General features: G+C 33.5%; 1 protein-coding gene and 1 long non-coding RNA gene across 3 annotated transcripts in view; both read left to right on the top strand.

Annotated features, from left to right (window-relative positions):
- nAChRalpha4 (nicotinic acetylcholine receptor alpha4) overlaps positions 1-26,810 on the top strand; it is a 205,406-nt gene that overhangs the window by 66,336 nt on the left and 112,260 nt on the right. For both annotated transcript variants that reach the window (XM_085485293.1, XM_085485292.1), the window contains exon 3: positions 1,068-1,112. In XM_085485293.1, coding sequence (XP_085341419.1) covers positions 1,068-1,112 — 45 coding nt within the window. The remainder of the gene's footprint in view (positions 1-1,067; positions 1,113-26,810) is intronic.
- LOC146722163 (uncharacterized) lies at positions 2,288-2,765 on the top strand. The gene is made up of 2 exons (XR_014925309.1): positions 2,288-2,361; positions 2,440-2,765. It is a non-coding gene; the product is annotated as an uncharacterized LOC146722163 (long non-coding RNA).

The raw sequence follows: 26,810 nt of genomic DNA, 5'->3' as shown, positions 1-26,810 counted from the left end.
TGTCGCCAGAATTATAATAATGGATTGCGATGATTAATATTAAGGATAATATCTTTCTCTCTGAATAGTTTAATTCTACTAATTACATAATCAATAATCCGAAGTGAAATAACGATGATGTATATCAATATGACATAAATATTTGAGGGTAAACCTACACACATTGTTTGCATTCAATCGGACTTAGATTTCCACATGTATGCAAATATAAGCAGTCGCGTGCACAGATTCCACGTGCGGCGCGGGTTTGAATTGTGAATGTCGGAGATTCACGAAATAGCGGAAAGTCCAAAATCGCATACCAGCAGTCCATAACTGGGATTACTGCTGCAAGTTCCATCTATGCACTCGACCAGCTAGTTGGTCCAATTAGTCGACGACCGACGTTGAATCCGGAAATTACAATGCGCTGTCGGTGACAGGCACAAAAAGGAGACGTGAGGGATGTCGTATAGAATGTCCCATTACTAAACGCTTGCCAAATGGCGTCGTAAAAATCATTATCGAAAGTTGGATAGGTACGTGATTCGATCGAAAGAAGTAAATGATCAGAAAAAAAGATGATCCAAATCATGGGACCAAAACGTACGAAATGAGGAATAATTCCGAGAAGAAATCCTCAATTTATAGGAGCTCGGTTCGTAATTAGTCTAATTATTAGCTCGTTTCATTTATTTTTATTATTAATATTTGTCTTTATTATTAATATTAATAATATTGTTAATATTATTAATAATATTAACAATATTATTAATAATATTAATATATTTAACATTAATAATATTGTTAATATTATTAATATTGTTAATATTATTAATATTTGAGCCTAATTTATTTTAAATAAATGATAAAAGATCGGAGCAAGAATAAATTGCGAAAATATTGTGACGGATATACCCGTAATTAATTTGAAAATAATTAGAATAAACTGTAGAAATAGATAATTGGTGACAAATTAATTTACGTGACTGTAAAACTAATGATAAATATATATATATATATATATATATATATATATATTGTATATAGTTCTCGTTTTTAATCAAAGAAAACAATTTCTGTTACAGAACTTGAAGAATCAGATCATGACGACGAACCTGTGGGTGGAACAGGTAAGCGATAAATGATTTACTTTGAAATGTGTTCAATTCGTGAATGTTTTTATCTCCTTCTAACATCTTCCTCACGATCTTTCATAATTTATCACGAGATAAAATGCTCAAACTTTTGACATTATCCAGCAACTTTAATCCCAAGTTAAATAATTCAAGTTAAGTAATATATCGTAAAATATATCATAAAGAAACGTTCCTTGTTTTTTTATACCTGCGACATGATACGCGAAAAGTTTGATAGAAAAGAAAGTACCAGAAACAACTTACATTAGTGCTCGTAATTGAACCTTTATGTTAGAATGTTAGAAGGAGAAAATAGCGCAAGAGAGTTTGGGAAACAACGGGTGTTTTGCTACTTCGCGTTACTCGACGCTGCAATAACTGCAAATTACTTATTCTATGCCTTGTTATGTCTAACCGGTGCATCTGCATGACATTATAATCTTTTATTAAACAGGATGAGATATAAAAAAAACCAACGGATAGCGTAATCGAGTAATTTAATTGAACAGATCGCGATTAACGTAATTATTACGGCGTGTTTCTTCAACAAAACGACGCGCGAAACTCTCAAAACTCTCGTTAACAGATCTCGGTAATATTGAGATGATAGCACGGCTTTTAGGAAAACTTGCATTTGTAGAACGAACATTTATTTCGATGTACATCAGAATATTATACTAAAATGTGTAGAAAAACCTCGCAAGTTTCCAGGAACAAGTATAAAAAAAGATTCATAACAAAGTGATAAATATAAGGCCAACTTATCGAGCTGAATATTCGAGATGTTCAGTCAACTACCATTTATTACATGTATAAATTATAAAACTACAGTCATTATATTAAAACTAACGCAAATTACAATCATTCTATAAACGTTTCGACCGCACGCGGTCTTCTTCAGTATAATTATTGAAATATAAATTCTTACAATTCACATAATATCGAAATTTAATTATAGTTATTCAGAATCAAGAGTTTTTGAGTAATTAACGCGTGTTTCAATCCGTCCTGTCCAACAATGTTCGCCTCGATATGATCCCTGATTTTGTTCAGATCTCGGATAGTTTCATCGTTAATATGCGAGAAATTAACCCGTTCCGTAGGCGCTGCGATTAATAAAAAATTACCGCTCTCCGATCAAGTAGAGTTTAAAATGAGCTGTTTTTCTGTATTGTTGGTTTGTTATGTGTCATCCTTAATAACTGTTAATAAGTAGCAAAATTGTCAAGAAGAACGATGATAGGTAAGCATACTACCAATTGTAGGGGATACATATTATAATTTGGACATACGTTGATCGGTAATTTTTTATTAATCGCAGCGCCTACGGAACGGGTTAATTTCTCGCATATTAACGATGAAACTATCCGAGATCTGAACAAAATCAGGGATCATATCGAGGCGAACATTGTTGGACAGGACGGATTGAAACACGCGTTAATTACTCAAAAACTCTTGATTCTGAATAACTATAATTAAATTTCGATATTATGTGAATTGTAAGAATTTATATTTCAATAATTATACTGAAGAAGACCGCGTGCGGTCGAAACGTTTATAGAATGATTGTAATTTGCGTTAGTTTTAATATAATGACTGTAGTTTTATAATTTATACATGTAATAAATGGTAGTTGACTGAACATCTCGAATATTCAGCTCGATAAGTTGGCCTTATATTTATCACTTTGTTTTCAATATACGAGCGACAATTGTATTAATTTATTTTTAATATACGCTGGCCTTACAATGCGTCAATTTAACACAAAACGGACTGATTACTATTTTAATTTTAATTTTATTCATAGAGTTTTTGGAAGAATAACCGCAGATTATTTTAAACAATGGATTAATGCGAATTACTTGTTAATAAGAGCGAGAGCAAAATTGGAATTTTTAAGAAATTGTAAAAATGGCGATATTTTTCCTACACATTTAGAAGGTTTTTGCCGCATTAAATTTAACGTTTTTCATCACAGATCGATCAGAAGACTAGATAGTATGTTGTACAAATTCAAAACAAATGCGATGAGCATTGAAATCTTTGATTTGCATAGACAGGTAGAGTCATTACAAAATAGGATTTTTCATCTCACCAGCGGGTTATTTAATCGTTTACCTGTACTCGCGTGGAATAGAATTTTCGAACATCATAACATTGCTTTTAAAAATTGCCACAACAGATTGGTTACTGCACACGAAAAGAAATTCAATTGGCTTAAGAGAAAACAACACTATAAGTATATCAACAGCATCAAACCTATAGATATACATTGTTCTTTACATTTTGAAACTTCACAACCGACGAAAATATCACAAAATTCTCTCAGGGCAATCACTAATGATGCCAAGGAGATCAATATACACATAGAAGCCAATAAATTTCTCAATGATACAATTAACCCTTTGGAAAATACTAATAAAAAATGGTTTGTTAATCTTTCCAACACAGACATTCCGCCTAACGTTTCTAATCTGTTGCAAATGGGTGATAAATTCTGTCTTCCGAATATTAGTAAAAAAACAGCGATACATGAATTCATCAAGGACATAGAGAGTAATAGCAAACGAAATAATATTAATAATCTCACAACGATCAGAAATATCGCGGTTCCAAAATTTGCACAACTTCTGAACACGAAGGATAAAAATGACGTAAGTCAACAAAAATTACTTGGTGCACACAGAGATTTAATAAAATTTTGTAAAGACAATCCGAATGTTCTATTCACACGCGCGGACAAGGGTAATGCTACGGTGGCAATGGAAAGATCTCATTATATTAACAAAATGGAAAACGTTTTAAAAGATGTCAACACTTACACTATTGTTAAAAAAAATCCGTGCAAAAAAATAGAGAACGATTTGAATGATTTGTTGAAGAGATGGCTTAAGGAAGATTATATTTCAAAAAACGAATATTATAAATTACGTTGTAGTGATTCTCTCCTTCCAAAAGCGTATGGATTACCGAAAATCCATAAGGAAAACTATCCAGTTAGAATCATAGTTTCATCGGTTGATACAGCTCTATACTCGCTGGCTTCGTTTTTACAAAACACCTTACGAACTAGCCTACCCAAAGCGAAAAGTCATATTAATAATAGTTTTGATTTGTACAGCATATTGTCTGGTAAAAAGATTGATGAGAATGATAGGATGTTTTCCTTGGATGTGGTGTCTTTGTTTACGAACGTTCCTCTGGATCTTGCGATTGACGGTATTAACGATAGATGGGATTACATTGGAATAAATACTAAAATACCGAAAAACGAATTTTTGGGGGGTATAAAATTCATATTGACTTCTACATATTTTACATTTGATGACATAATTTATAAACAGACGTTTGGGACCCCTATGGGGTCACCGTTATCACCAATTATTGCAGACCTGGTTATGCAAGATCTTGAGGATACAGTTCTCAAAGCGTTGAATTTGGAATGTTTGTTTTATTTTCGTTATGTGGATGACATAATAGTGGCCACCTCTATGACTAATATGACTCAGATTGTGAATAATTTTAACAACTATCATGAAAGACTTAAATTCACGGTCGAACAAGAGGTTAACCATAGCTTGAATTTCTTAGATTTATCACTTAAAATTATTAATAACAAAATATATATAGACTGGTATCAAAAAGAAACCTTCTCAGGAAGGACGTTATCATTTTATTCAAACCACCCATTATGCCACAAAATTGGAATAATATATAACCTTGTAGACAGATGTCTATTGCTATCACACCCACTATTTTTTAATAAAAATTTGGAGTTAATTATTAATATACTCAGAAGCAATGGTTACCCTCTTGATCTGATTTTTAACAAAATTAATCATCGGATAAAACACATCATATCTAAGGGGAGCATTATAGAGAGACAGGCCAACATAGAAAGAACAAAAAGTATAGGAAATGACTCGGTCAATAAAAAATTCTTTGTCATTCCGTATATAGATGGGATCTCAGAAATGATTGTTTCCTCGGTAAAAAATAAAAATTGTATGGTAGGGTATAGATGTATCAACAAACTGGATAATATTATTAAAGCGCAGAAAGATAAAACTAAACATCCATGCAATTCGAATGTGGTTTATAAGATCAGTTGCAATAATTGTAATGCATCTTATGTAGGCCAAACAAAGAGGCAATTGCAGACGCGAATGAAAGAACATAAAAATAATATTAGATTGGACTCAACGAAACATTCAGTAATTTCTGAACACATAATAAATGAACATCATACTTTTAATTGGGACAATGTTAAGATCATGGACAACGAAAATAATTATTATAAAAGACTCATTTCTGAGATGCTACATATCAAGGAACAAAAAAATGGACTAAATTTAAACAAAGATACTGAGTTACTTAGCGAGTCGTATTTTGATATTTTGGATATATTAGCGAACAAGAAATAATAATAGGACAAATAGGACATTAACGAGTAAAACATAGATATTAGATCATATATAAACACGCACGCTCTCCGATCAAGTAGAGTTTAAAATGAGCTGTCTTTCTGTATTGTTGGTTTGTTATGTGTCATCCTTAATAACTGTTAATAAGTAGCAAAATTATCAAGAAGAACGATGATAGGTAAGCATACTACCAATTGTAGGGGATACATATTATAATTTGGACATGCGTTGATCGGTAATTTTTTATAAATCGCAGCGCCTACGGAACGGGTTAATTTCTCGCATATTAACGATGAAACTATCCGAGATCTGAACAAAATCAGGGATCATATCGAGGCGAACATTGTTGGACAGGACGGATTGAAACACGCGTTAATTACTCAAAAACTCTTGATTCTGAATAACTATAATTAAATTTCGATATTATGTGAATTGTAAGAATTTATATTTCAATAATTATACTGAAGAAGACCGCGTGCGGTCGAAACGTTTATAGAATGATTGTAATTTGCGTTAGTTTTAATATAATGACTGTAGTTTTATAATTTATACATGTAATAAATGGTAGTTGACTGAACATCTCGAATATTCAGCTCGATAAGTTGGCCTTATATTTATCACTTTGTTTTCAATATACGAGCGACAATTATATTAATTTATTTTTAAAGATTCATAATATATTACTCATCGTGAGAATTTAAATTTTAATTATAATTAAAATATTTAGTACATCAATACACATATATTTTAATTCTGTAATATTTAGACAGATATAAAATTTTTCCTTATATTTGTGCAATTTTTTAATTAATTTTTGAACTCTAATTACAAAGTTTGAATAAATAATTCGTCTAAAAAAATATATCATATTCTGACAATGCACACTTCTCTCTCTCTCTGATTACTCGAAAAACTCACGGAACGGGAATTTGACGCTTTTCATAGCGTATCCGATAAAATCGCGAAATAGATCGTATGTCGAACGCTATTCGTAGGTCGATTCATACCACGATTCATATCCTAACCATACGGTTCGCGGACTGATGTCTGGTCGGGTTGCAGGCCGCGTTGCGCGAGTTGCATTTCTGTCTGCACGTGCATGTGTTGTACGTGTACACGGCGAAGCATTCCCGGCGCGTCTCGCGGAGCGACGCACCATCCCTCAATGTCGAAACCACCCTCTACTCTCGAGGGCAACCCCCGGCTGTTGTTAGTGTCGGCGCGCACTCCTGTTCCGTTCAGGACCGTCTCCACGCGAGCCCCTCGCGTTTGCTTCCCGTTTTCCATCCATCAGATAGCGTTAATAATGAATGAGAATTGACAAATATTGTCTGAACAGGGATTTAAATAATATTCAGGAATTTCTAACGGTCAGGGAAATCTGAAAAACCGAGCATTGTCAGGGAAATTTTACTATTTATCTGGATCGCGTTTACTTACCATTTTTAATTATGTAGATAGCGTTATTAATTAATGTATGAATGAGAATTAACAAATATTGTCCGAACAGGGATTTAAATAATATTCAGGGTGTCTAGTAGTCAGAGAAATCTGGAAAATCGAGCATTGTCAGGGAATTTTTTTAATCTGGAATTATCAAGGAAATTTTACTATTTATCCGGATCGTGTTTGCTTCCCGTTTTTAATTCTGTAGATAGTGTTATTAATTAATGTATGAATGAGAATTGACAAATATTGTCCGAACAGGGATTTAAATAATATTTAGGGTGTCTAGCGATCAGGGAAATCTGGAAAACCGGGTATTGTCAGGAATTTTATAAATCTAAAATTGTCAGGAAATTTTACTATTTATCTGAATTTTTTTACATTATTCTACATTTGTCTCAATAATTTGAAATCTTTTTTTATTAAATAAATATAAACTTTTTCTTGACTCCCAGCACGCTAATTTTCTGTGTTGTTAAAAATCGATTCGTTAATTTATATTTTCATCGTCGTATTATTTGATTTCAATTTAATTGATTTATTATATAGATATATGCAAATTATATACTTAAAATATAATACTAAAATGTCAGAGAAAAAATTAATTTTTGGTCTTGGAAAATCTGAAAAAGTCAGGGAATTTTTTTCATTGAGTTTGCTGGACACCCTGATATTATATGCAGATAAGATTTAATTTTTTCTCGATTACAAAGAAAATATTATTTGGAAAATTTGCTACTTTCTTAAAGTTATTGTTAATAATTTTATTTTAAAATGTCATATTATGCAAATTACCTTTCAATATCTAGATATATGTATAAATCGATCAAAAGCTTAGTTTTTAATTTTTAATTGATATAAATAAAAAATACATTTATAATATATATACATTCTGTCATCTTATTTTAGAAAAATATATATTTATATATAAAATAGAACAATCTTTCGAAATTGATAAGAAATTTGGGGCGACGATACTAATTTTGTTATTTAGAGCGCAGTCGTTCCTGATCTCGTAGTCTCGTAGCAGTGCTTTGACACAGATATATAACTAACATATAACATGTAGCTAACCGATTTGCTCTTGGTGCAATGTGCTACATGTGCGACACGCAGTGATAACGAAATCCAGGTTTTGCGATGTACGCTTTCATGTAACACACATAAAAAGTAACTTTTTTTTAACGTCAGAACTTTCATCGTAAATTTCCCTTTAACGTAATCCAATGTTATCTCTTTTCTGGATTTTAAACATTCTCTACATAAAAATAAATCCACTTTTTAAAAGATATAACGAAACGGTAAAACGAAAAAAGGGGAGAAAGATGGAATGCTTTTACATGCGCGAATTGTGCGCGAATAATACACGGGCTCGAAAATTACGAGTGATTTATCGATCGGGTTGTCGGCTCAATCGATTGGTGGATGAATAATTATGTCAAACAAGAGAGAGAGAAAGAGAGAGAGAGAGAGAGAGAGAGAGAGAGAGAGAGATAAATTGCGCCTACCATATTTGTGGAATATATTATATATAAAATAAATATCGCTAATAAATTATATTATTCAAGTATTTACTCGAAAATATCCATTTACTTACATATTTCTCGATTAATGTCATTTTTATATAAAAATGGACAGACATAAATATTAATATAAATAGTTGATCAATAGAAATGAGACGATAAACATTTTCTCACAATTTACACAATAGAGCAAATCTTCCGACTATAATTTAAATTGTAATTTTTAATTGCAAAAATATACAGTAAATATACAAGTTTGTTTTCTTCATTATTTTCTATCTATAAAAGTTACTTTTATATTCGATTCACTGTCCATACATGCGAAAATAATATTTCGTAATGTGTAGAAGAATATCGCAAAATTTGAACGTGAAAAATATCTGTAATATTCATCAAACGCAAGTGTAAGAAAAATATAATATTCATAAAAGAAATAAATTTTTTATTCATATATTATTCATAATTTCTATTATATTTTCTTTGCAATATATTGGAGAAAAATAAAAATAGCGTAACAATATTGACTATGCCTCGAAATATGGAGAGAGATCTCGTCATGTAATATTCCCTCCGATACGAAACTGTGTAGTTCTTACACAGAGGCGCATGTGGTACGATACTTGCACGATTTACTCACCGACGAAATAGCGAAGTACCTGCGGAAGCTTTTCCCGTATGTGCCGAGTTGCGCGAATTTAATTATGCCGCAAAATCGACCCCATACATATCGACGAATCCGCAAGCGAAATTACTTCTCCTTGCCCGAGCACGAAAACGAATTAAACTGTGCGGCAAAGTACGTCGCCAGTTAGTCTGCAAACTTGATTAATTGTGCAGGCAATGAAATTGCTTAAAAAAAGAAAGGAAAAGATATTGCGAAATGGATGATACGTAAATATTATTCGGTACGTTTTCAGATGCAGTAAGAAAATACGAGAATTAAACAATTATTTCTGAATAGAGAAACTATTTGTGCACAAGCGTCGATCTTGATCTCATGAATAATGGAGCAACATAAAATATATGATTAATGGTTTGTTTGAATTCCGATAAAATTGAAAAACAAATCTTTATTTTAGTTTACGTTTTACCTTATGTAGACGTATATTTAGAAAAGAATTTTAACCAATATGAGAAATTATTTTTAAATAATGCGTGCTTATGAGAAAAGGGAGAGATTGTTAATTTTCAAGCAGTTCTGTTCTTTCCTTCAGTTACAGTTTTAGTATTAATGCACACTTGACTGCAGACTATAATTTTCTTTATTTTCTCTCTAGTGTTTCGTCAATTTAAATTTCATGAAAAAATTATGTATTTGAACTTCTCTCTCTGTCTCTTTTTCTCTTTTCCTGCATTTGCCATCGATAGATAGAAAATGAGATTTCACGACGATGGTTTCCAGAGTCACGTTCTTCCGAGCGAGTCAGACGAACGGCGAGTCAATACGTCGAGAATAAATTGATAGCAACGGTACCGATCCTGTCGACGACCCTGTTATCTGCAAACACCTTGTTCGCACTCTTACCCCGACTCCCCTATTTTTTATCTTGACAGTTGCGTATCACTTATACGCTTATCAAACGCCACTTGCGATCTACCCTTATCTATCCTTCGACCCTGCCTCGTTATTTCTCAACTTCGCTTCTTCAAAAATTTTGTGTATTCGTTTCTTCCCGTTGTCTTAAACGAGTTCTAATTTTTTGCTCCTTATTTTTCTTTCTTTGTTTACGGCCAGATTTCAAATTTAGCTGAAATTCTCTCTTTTGTTATCTTCTATTTTTCTTACCCTTTGTTTTTGTTAATTTATTGTTCGTCGTTTATCTTTCTCTCTTGTTATTTTGAATCTAGCCTAAGTTTGCTTTGCTCTTTACGCTATATCTAGTTTTTACGCTTCTTCATTGTTCGAACTAATAGTTCTTGTTCATTATATCTTCTTTTACTGCTCAATTTCTCTCTCCCTTTTTTTATTCAACGCTCGTAGCGTCATCAGGTCTCCCTTTTCCCTCTCCGTGTCTCTTTTTCCGCTCCATTATTTTCTCACTCTCATCCGCAGTCTTTACTTTCCTCATTTTTTGCATTTCAAGCTCGCTTGCCCTCGTCAGTTTGACTCTCCTCGATTCGTCGATACCGAATAACAAAGTTTAGCGTGTCTAATCCACGTTACGCCCCAGGTGACTGATCATTTTTTTAGCTTCTTTTTGTTCTCCAATCCCACGTTGTTATTTAAATAAATCGGATTCCCGGGCGAGAAAACAGCGAAGTTTTGCTTCTTTTCTCTTTCTCCCTCTGTTACGAATAAAAGCTCGCGTTTGCCATAAATATACAACGCGCGCGATATATACACCGACCGATTACAATAAATCAGATTTTTCAGACGGTTACAAGATTTCCGCGTGAAGTAAATTTTTCCGCGAAATTTTTCCCGTATATATAAACACTGTCTTACAAATATTTTTGTATTACACGTGCAGGCAAAGTGGACTTTGTGTGCGTGTTTTCTGTGCAAAAAGCGGCCGATTTCCCACGCCGTCATCTAGCGGCGACGCGGTGAGTGAATCCGCATTCAAAACCATTGCCTACGGCTGAGCCGCGTTTAAAGTTATTGCCCACGGCTTCAGCCGTGGACAGTGACTTTGAACACGGCTATTCCCGCACCGTGCCGTCGCAAGATGGCGGCGTGCGATCGGCCACCTCGCGCACACAAAGTGCCACTTTGCCTGCACTTGTAATACAAAATAGTATGTGTATCACGTGCGGATTGACAATTGTTCACTCGTGTGGGATGGTCGCACTCGTGACCAATTGTCAACTTTCCGCACTTGATACACAATATACTATTCTCTCTCTGCGCACACAATTCTGCCACCTTCTAGTTCGCTCGTTCGTTATTGTTCACAATTTATACATATTTGCAGAAAGAATGATTCAATCGAAAGTGAAGGAAATTCCTTTTTCCTCGCTCGGATAAATTATCGGATCAACAATTCGGTATCAGCGATATCCTGACGACAGCGTCGTATAAACTTGTGAATAGCTTGCGGTTTTTAGTAAAAACGCGAGTCTCGGAAACGTGTCAATCGGGAAATATGGTAGTTTGTTTCTGTATATATCTGGGAAAAGCGACGCTTTCGTTGCATTTGCGAGCGAAATGTTCGTATCCGATCACCGTTTTGACATGCGTCATATATGAACCGAAACAGTTATCGTTATCCTCCGCGAAGTCAACTTTTACGACAGCGCGTTTGCTTCCAGTTTTCGGCGGGAGAAATCGATTTTTTAGGATATCGTCGGTCGAAGTGCTAAATAACACAGCACTCGTTGTCAAATCACATGGGAAAGAAATTATAGTCTATGGTTGACCGCGTCTCTCTGTTTAAACTTTGTATAGTTACAAGTTCCTTCGGGATGCGTAATAACAATATAACTTTTTTCCGTATCTCTCTTGAGCCATTAGTTAGAGAGTTAGAAAAGTTTCGGGAGAACCGGGGAAGCTTCCGGCAAGGTTGTTTGATCGTCCCCGAGAAAGACTTTTATTTTTGACTCGGCGAGGCCGGCTTCTCTTCGCGAAAACATCGCGAATTATTAAGCAACGGCAATTTGTGTCGAGCCAAATTCCATCAGAAATTTCTCGCTTCTTCTTTAATCAACGGCGATAACGTAATCGCCGAGAACGCCGTCATCGCTTATCATCGGCATCGTTTTTTTTTTTTTTAACTTCCCCAGCGCAAAACTTCGCGACCTCGTCAACGTTCGCGTTCGTCTCGCTTTCTCTTCGAGATCACCGATTCAATTCGCGAACATTAATTGCCGCGACGTAGCTCGAAATTCTCGACGGGGCAGCTTCTCGACTCGAAACGAAAGGATCATTCGCGATCCCGGATAGCAACTTTTCAAGCAAATGCACTTTTCCATCCCTCTCGGATACACCCGGGATGAGAGAAGGGGATGAAGCTGCATCGTCGCAGAGGGAGAAGCTGCATCTAGAGAGAGGGAGAGGAGAAGCGCTATCGACTCCGCTCCCGAAAACAACTCCGACATTCCTCCCCCTACCCCTGTGCTGCATCCCCCTCCCTTCCATCTCGTGGCGAAGCATACCGAAAAACACATAAATCTAAACTTCATTTACGTTCGCCGCCGCCAACACAAAAATGCAGCTCGCGCATAAGCATTTTGTTCGTAGTCGAGCTTGAATTTATTTCCACTGTTTGCACCGATGCATAATTGCCGGCTAAAACAATTCTCGAATTTATACGACAACTTTTTGTGAAAGCAGCCGAGATGAGAAAATCAAGTTGTTGGTACGGAAGGATATTTGTATAATATTTATTTATATAATATTAATTTTTAACTACTTTTATTTCTATAATTATACAGAAAGCTACGTATTTAAATTTTATTTGGCTAATGCCCTAATTTAAATTTTCACTTTTTATTTAATTATATAATTTCATTATATTTTATATTAAGTTTGTAAATTTAAGGGGACGCGTTGTTCTGTTTTACCGATTTTAAGTTGGTTAGATTCACTTTTTATTGAATAATACAGATTGGAAAATCTTTCACAATGAAAGTACTGATAATAATGAATGGGAAGCGCTGTCCGGCAATTAATTTTTGCTGTTTTATGCCTCGACTTCGATTCTGCACGCAAATATACGTACATAATTAATTCAAGTACGAATCTTTTGATACAGGCTTTTAATCTCATTTTTATTACTTCTGCATTATTCTCTCATGCCATCTCTATTGGGAGCGTCATATTTTGCGTACAAATAAACTTCAGAACTTTTGTATTAAATAAGTGTTGTTATGAGCTGTGTGATGCAAGAGGCCGATAAAAAAACTATAATTTTTTAACTTTTATTGTTTCTTTATACGAAATTACAGCGCTTCCTGTTTATTATATATTATCAGTATTTTAATTGTGCAGAAGAATTTTTCAATCTGTATAGCCAATAAAAAGAAAAGTTCTTGAACTCAAAGTCGGTAAAACAATTAGAAATTATTATTTGATCATTTGTATAATGTCAATTTGAAAATACCCTCTCATCCTAATTAAATTCAACGATCCAATTTAACATATAGGAATTGAGACGGTTCTGTGTTTTAGCTTTCAAGCCAATCGATCGAAGTTGACATAGACAGTCGTTCTAATCACTACTAAATTACTTTATCGCGTCACCAATCTCGCTCGGTTCGCGAATGGTTCCCTAAAAAACTTTGAACTCTCTTTAGACCTCTCACCTCTCACTATCCCGATTGAATTCTGTCTGGAAGAAATTCCCATCGGATCTCGCACCATCTGCAGACTCTCGCTGCGATAATTGGGCGCTAATTAACGGCCGCGGGGCTATCGAATTTTCACCAAGTTTCATCTCTCGCGAGAGGAAATTCTCGAGCTCCTCTCTCGAACGATATTATTCCCGTCGTGCACCGCGAAAGAAATCGAATCACATCGCGATTGAATTCGTTGTCCGGCGGCTCTTCACGCTAAAGTGTTTTATCTACTTTATATTAAAAGAAAAAATTAAATGGATATTTTGCATTTATATATAAATGGAATAATTTATAATCTTGAAATAAAAATTTGTCACATATTAATACTTTTAATATCACGCGAGTCTCTCTCGTTTTTTATAAATATAATTACAAACTTTTGGTCTATATTAATAAATGACGCTTATATTTCATTGTTGTATTATTTTATTAGTTATTTCATTGTTTTATTATATAATTTTATCTTAAAAAAATTGTAAACATATTAAATAATTATATAATTAAATAACGTTTTTATCACGCCGGTTTTCATACATTTCTCGATGTGAATAGCAATTCCGGCCGCAGAATTTTAGAAAGAGTATTTAACTTCGGAAGTGTCCAATGCAGCCCGTCGAGTTTCGCCTATTTTTTCGCGCGAAAAATACTAATGTTTACATACGTAACTACCGTAAAATTAGCTGCTCTTTTTTGTACTTTTTCTAAACGCTTACTTTACGGCTGGTTTAGAACAGCGCGACGACACAATAGTAAAACAAGCATTTAAACGTTAATGCGCGAACACGGACATTGTCCACGGTTCCCTATCGTAAATTTTTCAGACAAAATTAAATTAACTTAAACTCTGAGAATTTTGCGGTGGGAGCAAATAAAATTTTAAGCAAACGATTTAATATTTCTTACTGTCGATTTACAATTATTATTTTATTAATTCGTTATTCACATTTTATTATATTTATTAGTATTTATTAATACAAAAATAATAAGAGTAATATGTTATAATTGCAAAAGAAATAATTTCTATACCTAACAAAATTTATATAAATTAAATTAACTTAAATTCTGAGAATTTTGCGGTGAAAGCAAATAAAATGTTAAGCAAACGATTTAATTCTTACTGTCGATTTACAATTATTATTTTATAAATTTGTTATTCACATTTTATTATATTTATTAGTATTTATTAATACACAAATAATAAGATAAGTAATATGTTATAATTGCAAAAGAAATAATTTCTATACCTAACAAAATTTATATATAATCGATCTCTTAGGGGAAACTTTCGAAATATATATGTATATACATATGTATATAAAAACGTATTCGTATGTATTTGCTGTGAAGATTTCGAGACCTTCTCTCTTCCCTTTCTTGTTATCGAGAAAGGGCTATGTCAGTGGATCCGTGCTCATCCACTTCGCTGTCCTCTTGTCCTCTCGATCTTCGAGCTATCCTCTCTTGAAGGAACCTACTACTCACTCCTCTGGAGCGAAAATATCTATGAAATCCCGAGCAATCCCAATGCACAATTTTCTGCTTCGATATTTTCCGACATACAGAGTACGTATATTTCCTCCGGTGTTGCTCCTTGTAAGTAGAATATTCGCGCATGCAATTGTGCACGTATATACATATATATGTACATATATGTATACATATGTATGTGCGAGCGTGTCCGAGCGCAATCGAGCGAGTGGAAAAACGCCGAGGAAGGAACGAATGAGTGAGGGAAAATTGTAGACTCAATAGGGTCGATGACCCTTGCTCGGCAAAGCGAATGCCGTCAGCTTTTTCATATGATCGATACTTTTTGTCAACTGAATAATTGAATTTAGACAGTATTAATTTCTCTTAATACCATTTAAACGATCCATGTAATTCGTGATTTCTGAAATTCTATTTATAAATATATTATATATTTTGATGAGAGAAACTTTCTAATTATCGAAAAAAGTTGTTTAAAAAAATGTTATCGTGATATCTAGCTTTCAAATCGTAATAGAACGATAAAGAATATTATCGCGAGTTTTCTGCTCGCGGTTTAATTAATAAAATGCACATAACCGTTACTCAATCGATCATGCAAGCGCAAATGCTTAATGGGTGTAACGCGATATGTGCGAAATATGTATATTTACTTAACGAGACCAGATGCTGGTCCATAAATCAATGTACTTCATAATCTATACGGGCCCTCCAAATGCACGAGCCGTATAACGAGGCGTTGCACCGTACTATGCATTAAATATATTAATGGCGGTATTAACACAGAGGTGAGAACAATTTATTATACCGCGAATGTCAAACTGGAACGTGTGCCAAATTTTTGACAGTAAAGACGCATGGCATAAAACGCGATAAACATATATATATATATACATATATATATATATGAAATATATAAAGTACCTTTTATTAGGACATCATGGTTATAACACAATTTGATAAATTATTAATTTTTGTAGCTATTTTACATCGTTTTTTTTTAAAGATCGCATTATGCCATTAAATTTTGTCGAACTTTATAACAAAATTTATAAGAGATATTGTGTTCTTAAAATAGTATAAAATTAATTAATGGCTTATATATATATGTAGGTATAAATTTACGTTTCTGTAGAATGCTTATTTGTTATTTAATTGCTTGTCAATGTTAATTAATTTAATTATGAAAGTCATAATTAAAATTATATTTGATCGAATATTTTAACCGCAAGCTTCCGCGAGATTTCAAAATCTGCGGCATCAATGATCGAGTATTGCAGGTATATCGAAATAATTGATCCAGCTATAGATGAGCACCTAATTACTAGCTATAGTGCTTGAACTACGGTTTATATTAGCGATGCACTACGGCACGAAGCCGTGGATGTATATATACACGCTTAATGTGGAACCATATGCAGCGTTGAGTGTTTAGCTAACCTAGATGAATGTTTCGCGTAATTAGGATGGCTTGTCATATGTATATGTGCTTCAATATGTCGTGATTAATAGACATGTAAATAGCTGTAACCCTATAGCTATTTTCTCTCATAATGCTTTACGCAAAGCAAAGAATGAATTTTGTATTTATACAACTCCCTTTATCGTATGAAATTATTATAAACTAATTCTACCTTTTCAAGAGAATTTGAATCTCTACGACACACATTATATTCATCTCATATATATATATATATATATATATATATATATATATATAATATAACATTATGTTTTTATTAATTTGAATTATTTTAATTTTTTTATCGTATAATAATAATTATTAATAATAATTAAGAAATGAATATAATAAATCCATATATGTGTGTCATAAGAAATTTATAAAAATAAATATATAATTTTTATTGACACATATATTATTGAGAATTAAAATTTTTATATATTTATAATTTTCAGAAAAAGTTCAATTCTGTTTTTTCAATTTTTCTTGCCTTATACATATCTCTTTTTTTTTTATTTGCATATTTGATATATGTAATTTTTACAAAATTTTCGTGATTTATATTATCTTAAAATTAGATAAAAGTAATAATTTGTACGTTATATTTTTGACTCACCAACACACGATGATGCGGAGTTGCAGCATAGAATGTTGATTTGTAACATACAAATGTATTGAAATTATATAGCAATGTCCAAAATAATAAATATTTCCAAAAAATAATTGCTACGCGCAATAAAAAATTGTTCAATCACTTCTAAATATTTAATTTAAAAAATGTTCGGAAAAAAGATTTTTACATAGTGCAATAAATAAATATTGTACTTCTTGTATAAAGAATTTAAATAATTATAAATTAAAGACAAAGTTGGAATATTTTATATGTATTTTTAATAGAATGTTAATTATTATAAATATTTTGTGATAAATACTTTAAGTATTTAAAAATAAGAAGGATATTTTATATGCATCATATGCTATACGATTTGATGTAGAATTATCACAGAGCTAAACGAGCAATTAATTTCACAAATAGAAAATTAAATAACTTATTTATTTAATTTTCTACTATTAAATTTTGCTCACCTCAAGATTGTTTCATCGTTGCCCGATGCTTTCCCGGGCCTTCTCCTTTCTTATCATCATCGATTGCTTCTTCATGGTACTCACACAATATTCACTCGTGAAACTATGATTAATTGGAATTCCGTGCACTAATTAACATGATTTGATAAATGCACGGAATTTTACACGGCACTCCTGATATTAATCACACACGATGCGGTGTTACGATCCGTTTGAAATTCACTCGATAGGATTGTGACATTTGTTACCAACAAATACGATTTATTATATTACTTTAAATAAATAAATCGCGCGAAATGCCTGTTTCGATTAATAATTATCGTTTACGAGTTACTTATGAATCCTGAAAGATATTAATTAGAGAAAGACAAAATTTTGTTTGACATCTTCTAGTCTTGTCGCGATAGTATTTCGAAACATAATATGACGTTGAAATAATCACTATCTTCCCACTCGAGTATTGCTATGCGAACAATAACAAGACTATAAACAACAACAACAATATGGAAAATAAGGGTGCTAAATTTTCGTTACGCGATTGAAAAATGTTGGAATATACTAAATAATAAATAAATAGATTTCTGCTTTAACGAATCATCTATATGTACAAACGCCGAATATTTATATACAGTAATAAATATTAAAATATATAATTAGATACAACTATATTTTTTAGTTAAATCAATTAATAACGCCGCTCAATTCCGAAGTTGAGATTCGATACATTTCGCATTTGGATATTTCAGCAATTAATACTATTCCGATATTGGCAATTAATAGTACGCGAGACAAATTAATAAATTATTAGTTAAGATGGAATTTGAAAATATATAATTAAAATTTATCTCGCGAGATAAATTAGTAAATTACTCTTACTTGAAAGAAATAAACGTGAAATCTTTCGACATAAAATTAGCGCGTTTACGCATAGCGTACAGTCTTCCCTCTCTTCTCCGCTTCTGTCTCGCCTCTGTCTCGCGCGTGAATAGCAAGGCAGACAGCAGTAGTACGTCATTGTTTATGATCGGCCCGGCGGCCTTGCGGCCTCGCCATTCATGCGGCGAGCCTCGGAAAGGGTAGGGGAAGACTGGCACGTGTAGCGCGAGTCGTACTCTTTGACAGGTCGTATTATATCATGAGCTGTCATCGCGACGAAATGTCAAGTCGTACTAGAAACTGTCAAATACGTTCCTTGCAATTAACGTTTAATTCGCGTATAATATTAAAAGACGTCAAATGTGTAATTATTCATTGTGATTATTAGTAATATATAAATTTGAGATTTACAAGTGACGATTATTTATCGAAACAGGCATTTCAGCTTCCGATTTATTCTTTGAAAAAAAAAAAAAAAATAGAAACAATATCGCGGATAAATTTTGATTGCATATTTTTGGATGGTGTTTTGTATATTAATTAACTCGAATCAGCTAGTATTAGCTGTCGATGTTATTCAGGAAAATTTCCAAATACAAAACATATTGATTTTGGAATCGAGCATTGTTATATAACGCTTTTAATTAAAAAGTACAGAGAGTACATTTAATGACATGTTTAATATATTGACGTGTTTTAAAATTGTCGCTTAATAAATTGTTTGACGTCTGGTATTGTTGAAAGGCATTGTTTTATGCAGTTCATTCGATCGAAATCTATCACAATGTCGACAAAAAGCGTTAATGTACATTTGAATACAGTTTATGGATATTTATCTTTAATTATAATTTGTATTTGTCGCCAACAAACATCGCGACTGAATCATCATGTCAAGTGAATTTCAAGCATTGAGTAAATTGTATCCGAGTGCGAATAATCGTCGAGAGTACCGTGTAAAATGCCATACGAACATCGAACCTTGCTGATTAGCGCACGCAGTTGTAATCAATCGTGTTTTTGCGAGTGATTATTATGTGTGTGCCATGAAAAAGCAACAGAGGATAATGAGAGAAAAAGGAGGAGGCTCGAGGCAGCATCGAATAGCGATGGGAAAATCATAGAATGAGCACGATTAATAAAGTTTAATTCAATTTAATTTTTTTTATTATTTGTCAAATTAATTGCTCGTTGCCTTTTGCGATTATGATCCATTTTACATCATCTCGTGTGTATAATGCAAATAAAATATTCTAAATTTTTATTTTTAAATATTAAAATAATATTGAAGTATTATCATAAAATATTATAATAATTAATAAATATCTATATAGAGAAATATATATATAAAATATTTTAACATTTTGTTTTAGATTTATAATAACTTAAATTATATATAAATTAAATTTTTATTTATTATATTTTATAAAAGTTTATAATCCATAAAAATAATTATTTATGACATTTTTTAATTAAAGATCTACTCGCAAATGAAATAATTAATTGTAGGGAAATAATCATTTAAAAAAATATTTATTTTTAAATATTTTGGACACTGCTTTATAATTTGGATATATTTGTATTTTACAGAACCAACATTATATACCACAGCTCCGCTATTGCACATCGCATCGGTGAGTGATATAAATTATTTTTTATTTTATGTAATCTTCCTAGAGATTGCTAAAAATATCTCTAATTGTGAAGATTTTGAACTCTCTTTATGACGTTTATCAACATTTATTATATTATCCATTATTTTTAATTTTGTAAAAAAAATATTTTCAAATATACACATAGGGAATTATAATAAGTTATTAAAAATATTATAACGACAAATATCTTTGTAAAATTAAAAGTAAAAGATGATAGAAAGGATTAGAGACATATGTGTAAATATATACTTTAAGTATTAAAAATAAATTTGTGCTTTCTTGAATGCAATGTTTACCTGGTTTTGGCGAGATTTTGTTCATTATATATTATTTTATTCACAACATACATAGATATCAGGAGACGCGGTAGTGTCTCCGGCCATGTTCAAACCCTAAAAGACCTTAAAAGACACTAAAAGTCTCCTTATCCTGCACCATCAAAGTCCATTCTTTGGGGGTGTAGAACTACTAAAATATAAAAAATTTTGAATTGCACGTAATATAACCTGAAAGGCGGCATCGCCACGAGTAATTTGAGCCAAGAAAAAATAAAATCGGTCAAGCCATGTTCAAACCCTAAAAGACCTTAAAAGACACTACAAGACTCCTTATCCTTCCCCATCAAAGTCCATTTTTTGGGGGTGTAGAACTACTAAAATATAAAAAATTTTGAATTGCATGTAATATAACCTGAAAGGCGGCATCGCCACGAGTAATTTGAGCCAAGAAAAAATAAAATCGGTCAAGCCGTTCCGGAGATACAAGCGGTCAAAAAGTGACGTTTTTCATGAAAAATTAAGAAACGTCGTCTTCTTCTTCTTCTTCTTCTTCTCTGTCCGCGTCCGCTGACGTCATCGGGATTATATATATATATAAATCTCTTCTCACCTTTTACTCACACCTCCCTCAACTTCCACCCACCCCTCTCCCTCCCACATCCCGCCCCCACCCCCACCCCAATCCCACCCCTCTTTCGCCCTAACTCACCCTCTTTCGTCCTATTTTTTCAGTCTTTTTGTTCTCTCTCACCCTCTGTTGTCATCTTTCACCCTCTTTCACCCTCTTTCACCCTCTTTCGTCCTCTTTCACCATCTTTCACCCTCTTTCGTCCTCTTTCGTCCTCTTTCGTCCTTTTTCACCATCTTTCGCCTCTTTCACCCTCTTTCGTCCTCTCTCACCCTCTTTCATTCTCTCTCACTCTTTCATCCTCTTTCACTCTCTTTCGTCCTCTTTCACCCTCTTTCGCCCTCTTTCACCCTCTTTCGTCCTCTCACCCTCTTTCGTTCTCTTTCACCCTCTTTCGTCCTCTCTCACCCTCTTTCGTCCTCTTTCACCCTATTTCGCCCTCTTTCACCCTCTTTCGTCCTCTTTCGTCCTCTTTCACCCTCTTTCGTCCTCTTTCGCCCTCTTTCACCCAATTTCGTCCTCTTTCACTCTCTTTCGTCCTCTCTCACCCTCTTTCGTCCTCTTTCGTCCTCTCACCCTCTTTCACCCTCTTTCGTCCTCTCTCACCCTCTTTCGTCCTCTTTCACCCTATTTCGCCCTCTTTCACCCTCTTTCGTCCTCTCTCACCCTTTTTCGACCTCTTTCACCCTCTTTCGTCCTCTTTCACTCTCCTTTGTCTTCTCTCACTCTCTTTCATTTTTTTCACCCTATTTCATTCTCTTTCACCCTCTTTCGTCCTCTTTCACTCTCCTTCGTTCTCTCTCACCCTCTTTCATTCTGTCTCACCCTCTTCATTCCCTCTCACTCTCTTTCGCCCTCTTTCACCCTCTTTCGTCCTCTTTCACCCTCTTTCGTCCTCTCTCACCTTTTTTCGACCTCTTTCACCCTCTTTCGTCCTCTTTCACTCTCCTTTGTCTTCTCTCACTCTCTTTCATTTTTTTTCACCCTATTTCATTCTCTTTCACCCTCTTTCGTCCTCTTTCACTCTCCTTCGTCCTCTCACCTCTTTTATTCTCTTTCACCCTCTTTCGTCCTCTCTCACTCTCTCTCACCTCTTTCACCCTCGTACGTCCTTTCTCACCCTCTTTCGTCCTCTTTCACCCTTTTTCGTCCTCTTTTACCCTCTTTTGCCCTCTTTCGTCCTCTTTCACCCTCTTTCGTCCTCTCTCACCCTTTTTCATTCCCTCTCACCCTGTTTCACCCTGTTTCGTCGTCTTTCACCCTCTTTCATTCCCTCTCACCCTCTTTCGTCCTCTTTCACTTTCTTTCGTCCTCTCTAACCCTCTTTCATTCTTTCTCCCCCCTTTTAATTGCAATGAGTTTAAAAGTAACAATTTAATTTTAATATCATTAGAATATTATTTAGCAGCGCGCCCAGTTTTTTTAACTAAAATTTTATTATTTCTTTTTATTTTATATTAATTTTAAATTTGCATAAGTTTTTAAATTTTAATTTTTGACTTGGCATCTTGCATTTTAGAGCAGATAAATTTTCCAATTTTTGCTGTATCAAATAATTTTACTTTTTTTTTTAACTTTATCGGTGTGTACACACAAAACATTTCTTTGAGTAACATAATTTTATATTATTTAATTTTCTTTCTAAAATATTTATAGCTGATTTCATAAAAATTTTAGATCAGCTTTGACATAGCTTATACATCTTTTTTCGGACAATGATTTATAAATCGCTTTTTTTATTTACTCTTATTAAAAGTACATTTATTTTAGTAGTAATAAGAAACTACAAATTAAGTAGAATATAAAAGTGGCCTCCTCTGATATTATTAATGAAGAATAATCATGTTTCTCTTGTTACATAACATGTCAAAATATCAAAATTGATAATTTATATATGCCTCCTTAAATGTGTAATAGAGCATATTATAACTTCTACATACATTTCTAAATATAAGAATTAATATTTCAATGAGAAAAACTGCTGGTCAAAAATAAACTCTTCAAGTTTTTTTGCATTACTTACAATAAATTGATATACATCTCGTTCAAAGTCAACATTTGGTAAATCTGACATCATGTGAACTATCATCACTTTGAAGACTTTAAATATTCTGATGTATTCGTATATTATGTGATATATTTTTTTATATTATATATAATTACATATATGCAGTATTGCATATCACATGTTTAGTATATCATAAACATATTCTTTTATAAATATATATTTATATAATGATATTTGCAACTTTTTGATATTTATTAAATACTTTTATTATGTTACGTTATCATTTTATTTATACTATTTTTTCATAATAATTTTCTGCAACGCTATCCACATGTGGATAGTCCGCGACACGGGGACTAAGTTAAAACATTTAATGAAATTAAAGCTCTCGATGAAAATTCTACGAATATTTACTGTTCGTCACTCATCGATGATTACTATCCAAATAGACCTCAGGAATTAGAATCATTAAATTTGTACGATTTTGCCAAATTCTGGGAAATTACGAAACAGATGTCAAATAATGACGAAGTCAAGTGTTACAAACTGGCATCGGGTTTATTTTTAAAAAAACGAAAAAAGGGTTATTTAATTAATCATTATCGATTTAATATAAAAACTGAGCCCGAAAAATACTTTTACTTGCTGCTTCTTCTGTTCAAACCATGGAGAGATTTGAGTGAACTCAAAGGTACATGCATTCGAGACTTACACGGATGCCTTTAAGAATTCAGAGTCTGTTTTAACGAAGGCAATGAAATATCACGAAAGGCTCGAAGAAATACAGAAAGCTTTTGAGAACGTTGCTGAATTAATCGAGAAGCGCGAAAATGATCTGAAAACAGCAGACAGAGACAAATCCGATGACGATGAACTGGATTGTAATCCGATAGAAGCTGACGACGCGATGAAAGATCTGGAAGATTTTGGTAAGATTGACGACCCGATTGATTTATCGCAAATGATGTCGCAATTGAACAAAGACCAGAAAAGAGTCTTTGATGGAGTATGCCAAGTTTTACAAGATAAGAATCAGATTCTGCGACTGTACGTAAGTGGCGAGGGTGGTACAGGGAAAAGTTTTCTAATTGAAACGATTAAACATTGGATCAGAATAAATTTGGAAAAAACGACTGCCATATCTGCTCCCACGGGTATCGCAGCATTCAATATCGATGGCTTGACAATCCATAGAATGTTTCAACTACCCGTTAGTCATGAATCTACACCAAAATATACGCAATTGTCAGACATGGTCTTGAAAACTTTGAGAGACAAGTTAAAGAATGTCGAATTATTTATAATCGATGAAGTATCCATGATTTCAAATGTGACACTTATGTTTATCAATCTACGATTATGTGAAATCTTTGATACGACAGATACAGATGATGGTTTCTTTGGCAGAAAACACATTCTCCTGTTTGGGGACTTGTTGCAGCTTCCTCCTGTAAAAGGACAATTTTCGTTTGTTAAAATGTCTCGATCAGAGATTCAGAAGTATTTAGGTACCATGGGTGGATGTGATTTGTGGAGATTGTTCGAGTACGACGAACTTTTGATTAATATGCGACAAAGATGCGATAATACATATCGTGATATACTTTCTAGAATACGAATAGGTTTAGTAACGGATTCTGACATCAATGTTCTTCAGTCTAGAAGAATCAATTTTAAAGAAAGTAGTTGCGACGAAAGATTGAATGAACTTTGCACTTATATGAATCAATTACCGATTGATACAATTTGTTTATTGCCCACGTGTTATTTGTGCAAGGTTTTGAACACAGCAATGCTCGATAAAATCGACAGCGATGAAATTCTACTGATAGCAGAAGATGATGTCGACTGTGCTCCAGCAATGAAAAAAAAGGTGCATAAAATTTTAGAAGACAAAGATGATAAAGTGTCTGAAACAGCTGGCATTGAAAGAGTAATAGCGATTAAAATTGGCGCTAAAGTGATGATTCGACGAAACATTGACGTAACTTTGGGACTTGTCAATGGAACGATAGGCAATGTAGTTGCAGTTAATCGCTCTGCTGACGGCAATCGTATTGATTCCATCAAAATAGTTATTTCGGGTAACAAAGAAATCGCAATAACGAAAGTAGATATTAAATTTGAAGTATTCCACAAATTAGTGGTACATCGGAAACAATTTCCATTGTCTCTCAGTTATGGAATAACTATACACAAAAGTCAAGGAATTACATGTAACAATGCAATGATGGATTTAGGAACGACTGTATTCAGTGATGGTCAAGCCTATGTAGGTTTGTCACGAGTAAGTAAATTGGAAGGCCTACATTTGATAAATTTCAATCCAGCATCAGTTAAAGCAAACTCGAGAGCCATTGTAGAATATAATCGACTGAGATCTATATTCAAATCTGAACTGCCACAAATCAATCGGTCCGAGAAAAAGGTTGTGAAAATGTACGATCGTCGATGGGTTATCCCTAATATCATTGATGATGTGCAGAATTATGATTGTGAGGAACCAGAAAGTATAGTTACGTGGAAAATATATGGCCTTTGCAATAACGATGCTGTTTCGTGTTACGCTAATGTAATATTACAATGTGCGTTTCATTGCGTACGTATTAGGCAACAAATACTGAAAAATAAGGCATCGAATGCATTGACTGATGCTATCTGCGCGTATGGTGAACGTAAATATTGCAACATTCAAGCGGTTAGAAGATCTGTCGGAAAACGCTTCGAAGAACGAACACAACAAGATGTTTCGGAATTTTTTACGGCTCTAATGTCGACGTATTCCGACATCAATGATGTATTAGAACTCGAATTAAAGCACGTAACATGTTGCTCGAATGTCAAATGTAATTACAATGTAACTAAGCTGGAAAGCAGTAGTTTGCTAATATTACCTATACATTTGACATTAAAAAGGAAAAAAGGTGTCACTCTACAAAGTTTGATTAATGTAGAATTTTCTAAATGGGAAACGATAAACGGCAATTGTAACGAATGTAAGGGTACCGTGTTGAAAAGGAAAACCGTAATCGAATCAACTTTATCCGTCGTAGTAATACAGCTCAATTTATATACTTTTGTAAACGGTGCTTCTAAAAAAATTATCAACAATCGGATTAACGCCGTGCCGACGAGTAATATCACGATTAATGAAAAAAAGTACAAGGTAATAAGCGCTATATTTCACGAAGGTGAAGAAATGAATCGTGGTCACTACACGTGTATGTTGAGAGCTGACACAAAATCGGAATGGTATTATTCTAATGATATGGAAGTGTTCAAGAAAAAATGGCCCAAAGAAGCACAAGGGGCATACATATTGTTCTTAGAACAGATTAAATAATGGCGCTGTATAAAGGCTGCCGTAAGCGCCGAAATGAAACATCGGCTGCTCTGGCGCTGTATAAAGGCTGCCGTAAGCGCCGAAATAAAACATCGGCTGCTCTGGCGCTGTATAAAGGCTGCCGTAAACGCTACATTAAAACATCAACTGTTCTAGCGCTGTATAAAAGTTGCCGTAAGCGCCAAAATAAAATATCGGCTG

The sequence above is a fragment of the Nylanderia fulva genome, unplaced genomic scaffold (assembly GCF_048542155.1).
Source record: "Nylanderia fulva isolate GAGA-0341 unplaced genomic scaffold, ASM4854215v1 Scaffold36, whole genome shotgun sequence".
NCBI classification, from domain to species: Eukaryota; Metazoa; Arthropoda; class Insecta; order Hymenoptera; family Formicidae; genus Nylanderia; species Nylanderia fulva.
The sequence above is the reverse complement of the archived record's forward strand: the minus strand, read 5'-3'. Positions and strand labels throughout refer to the sequence as shown.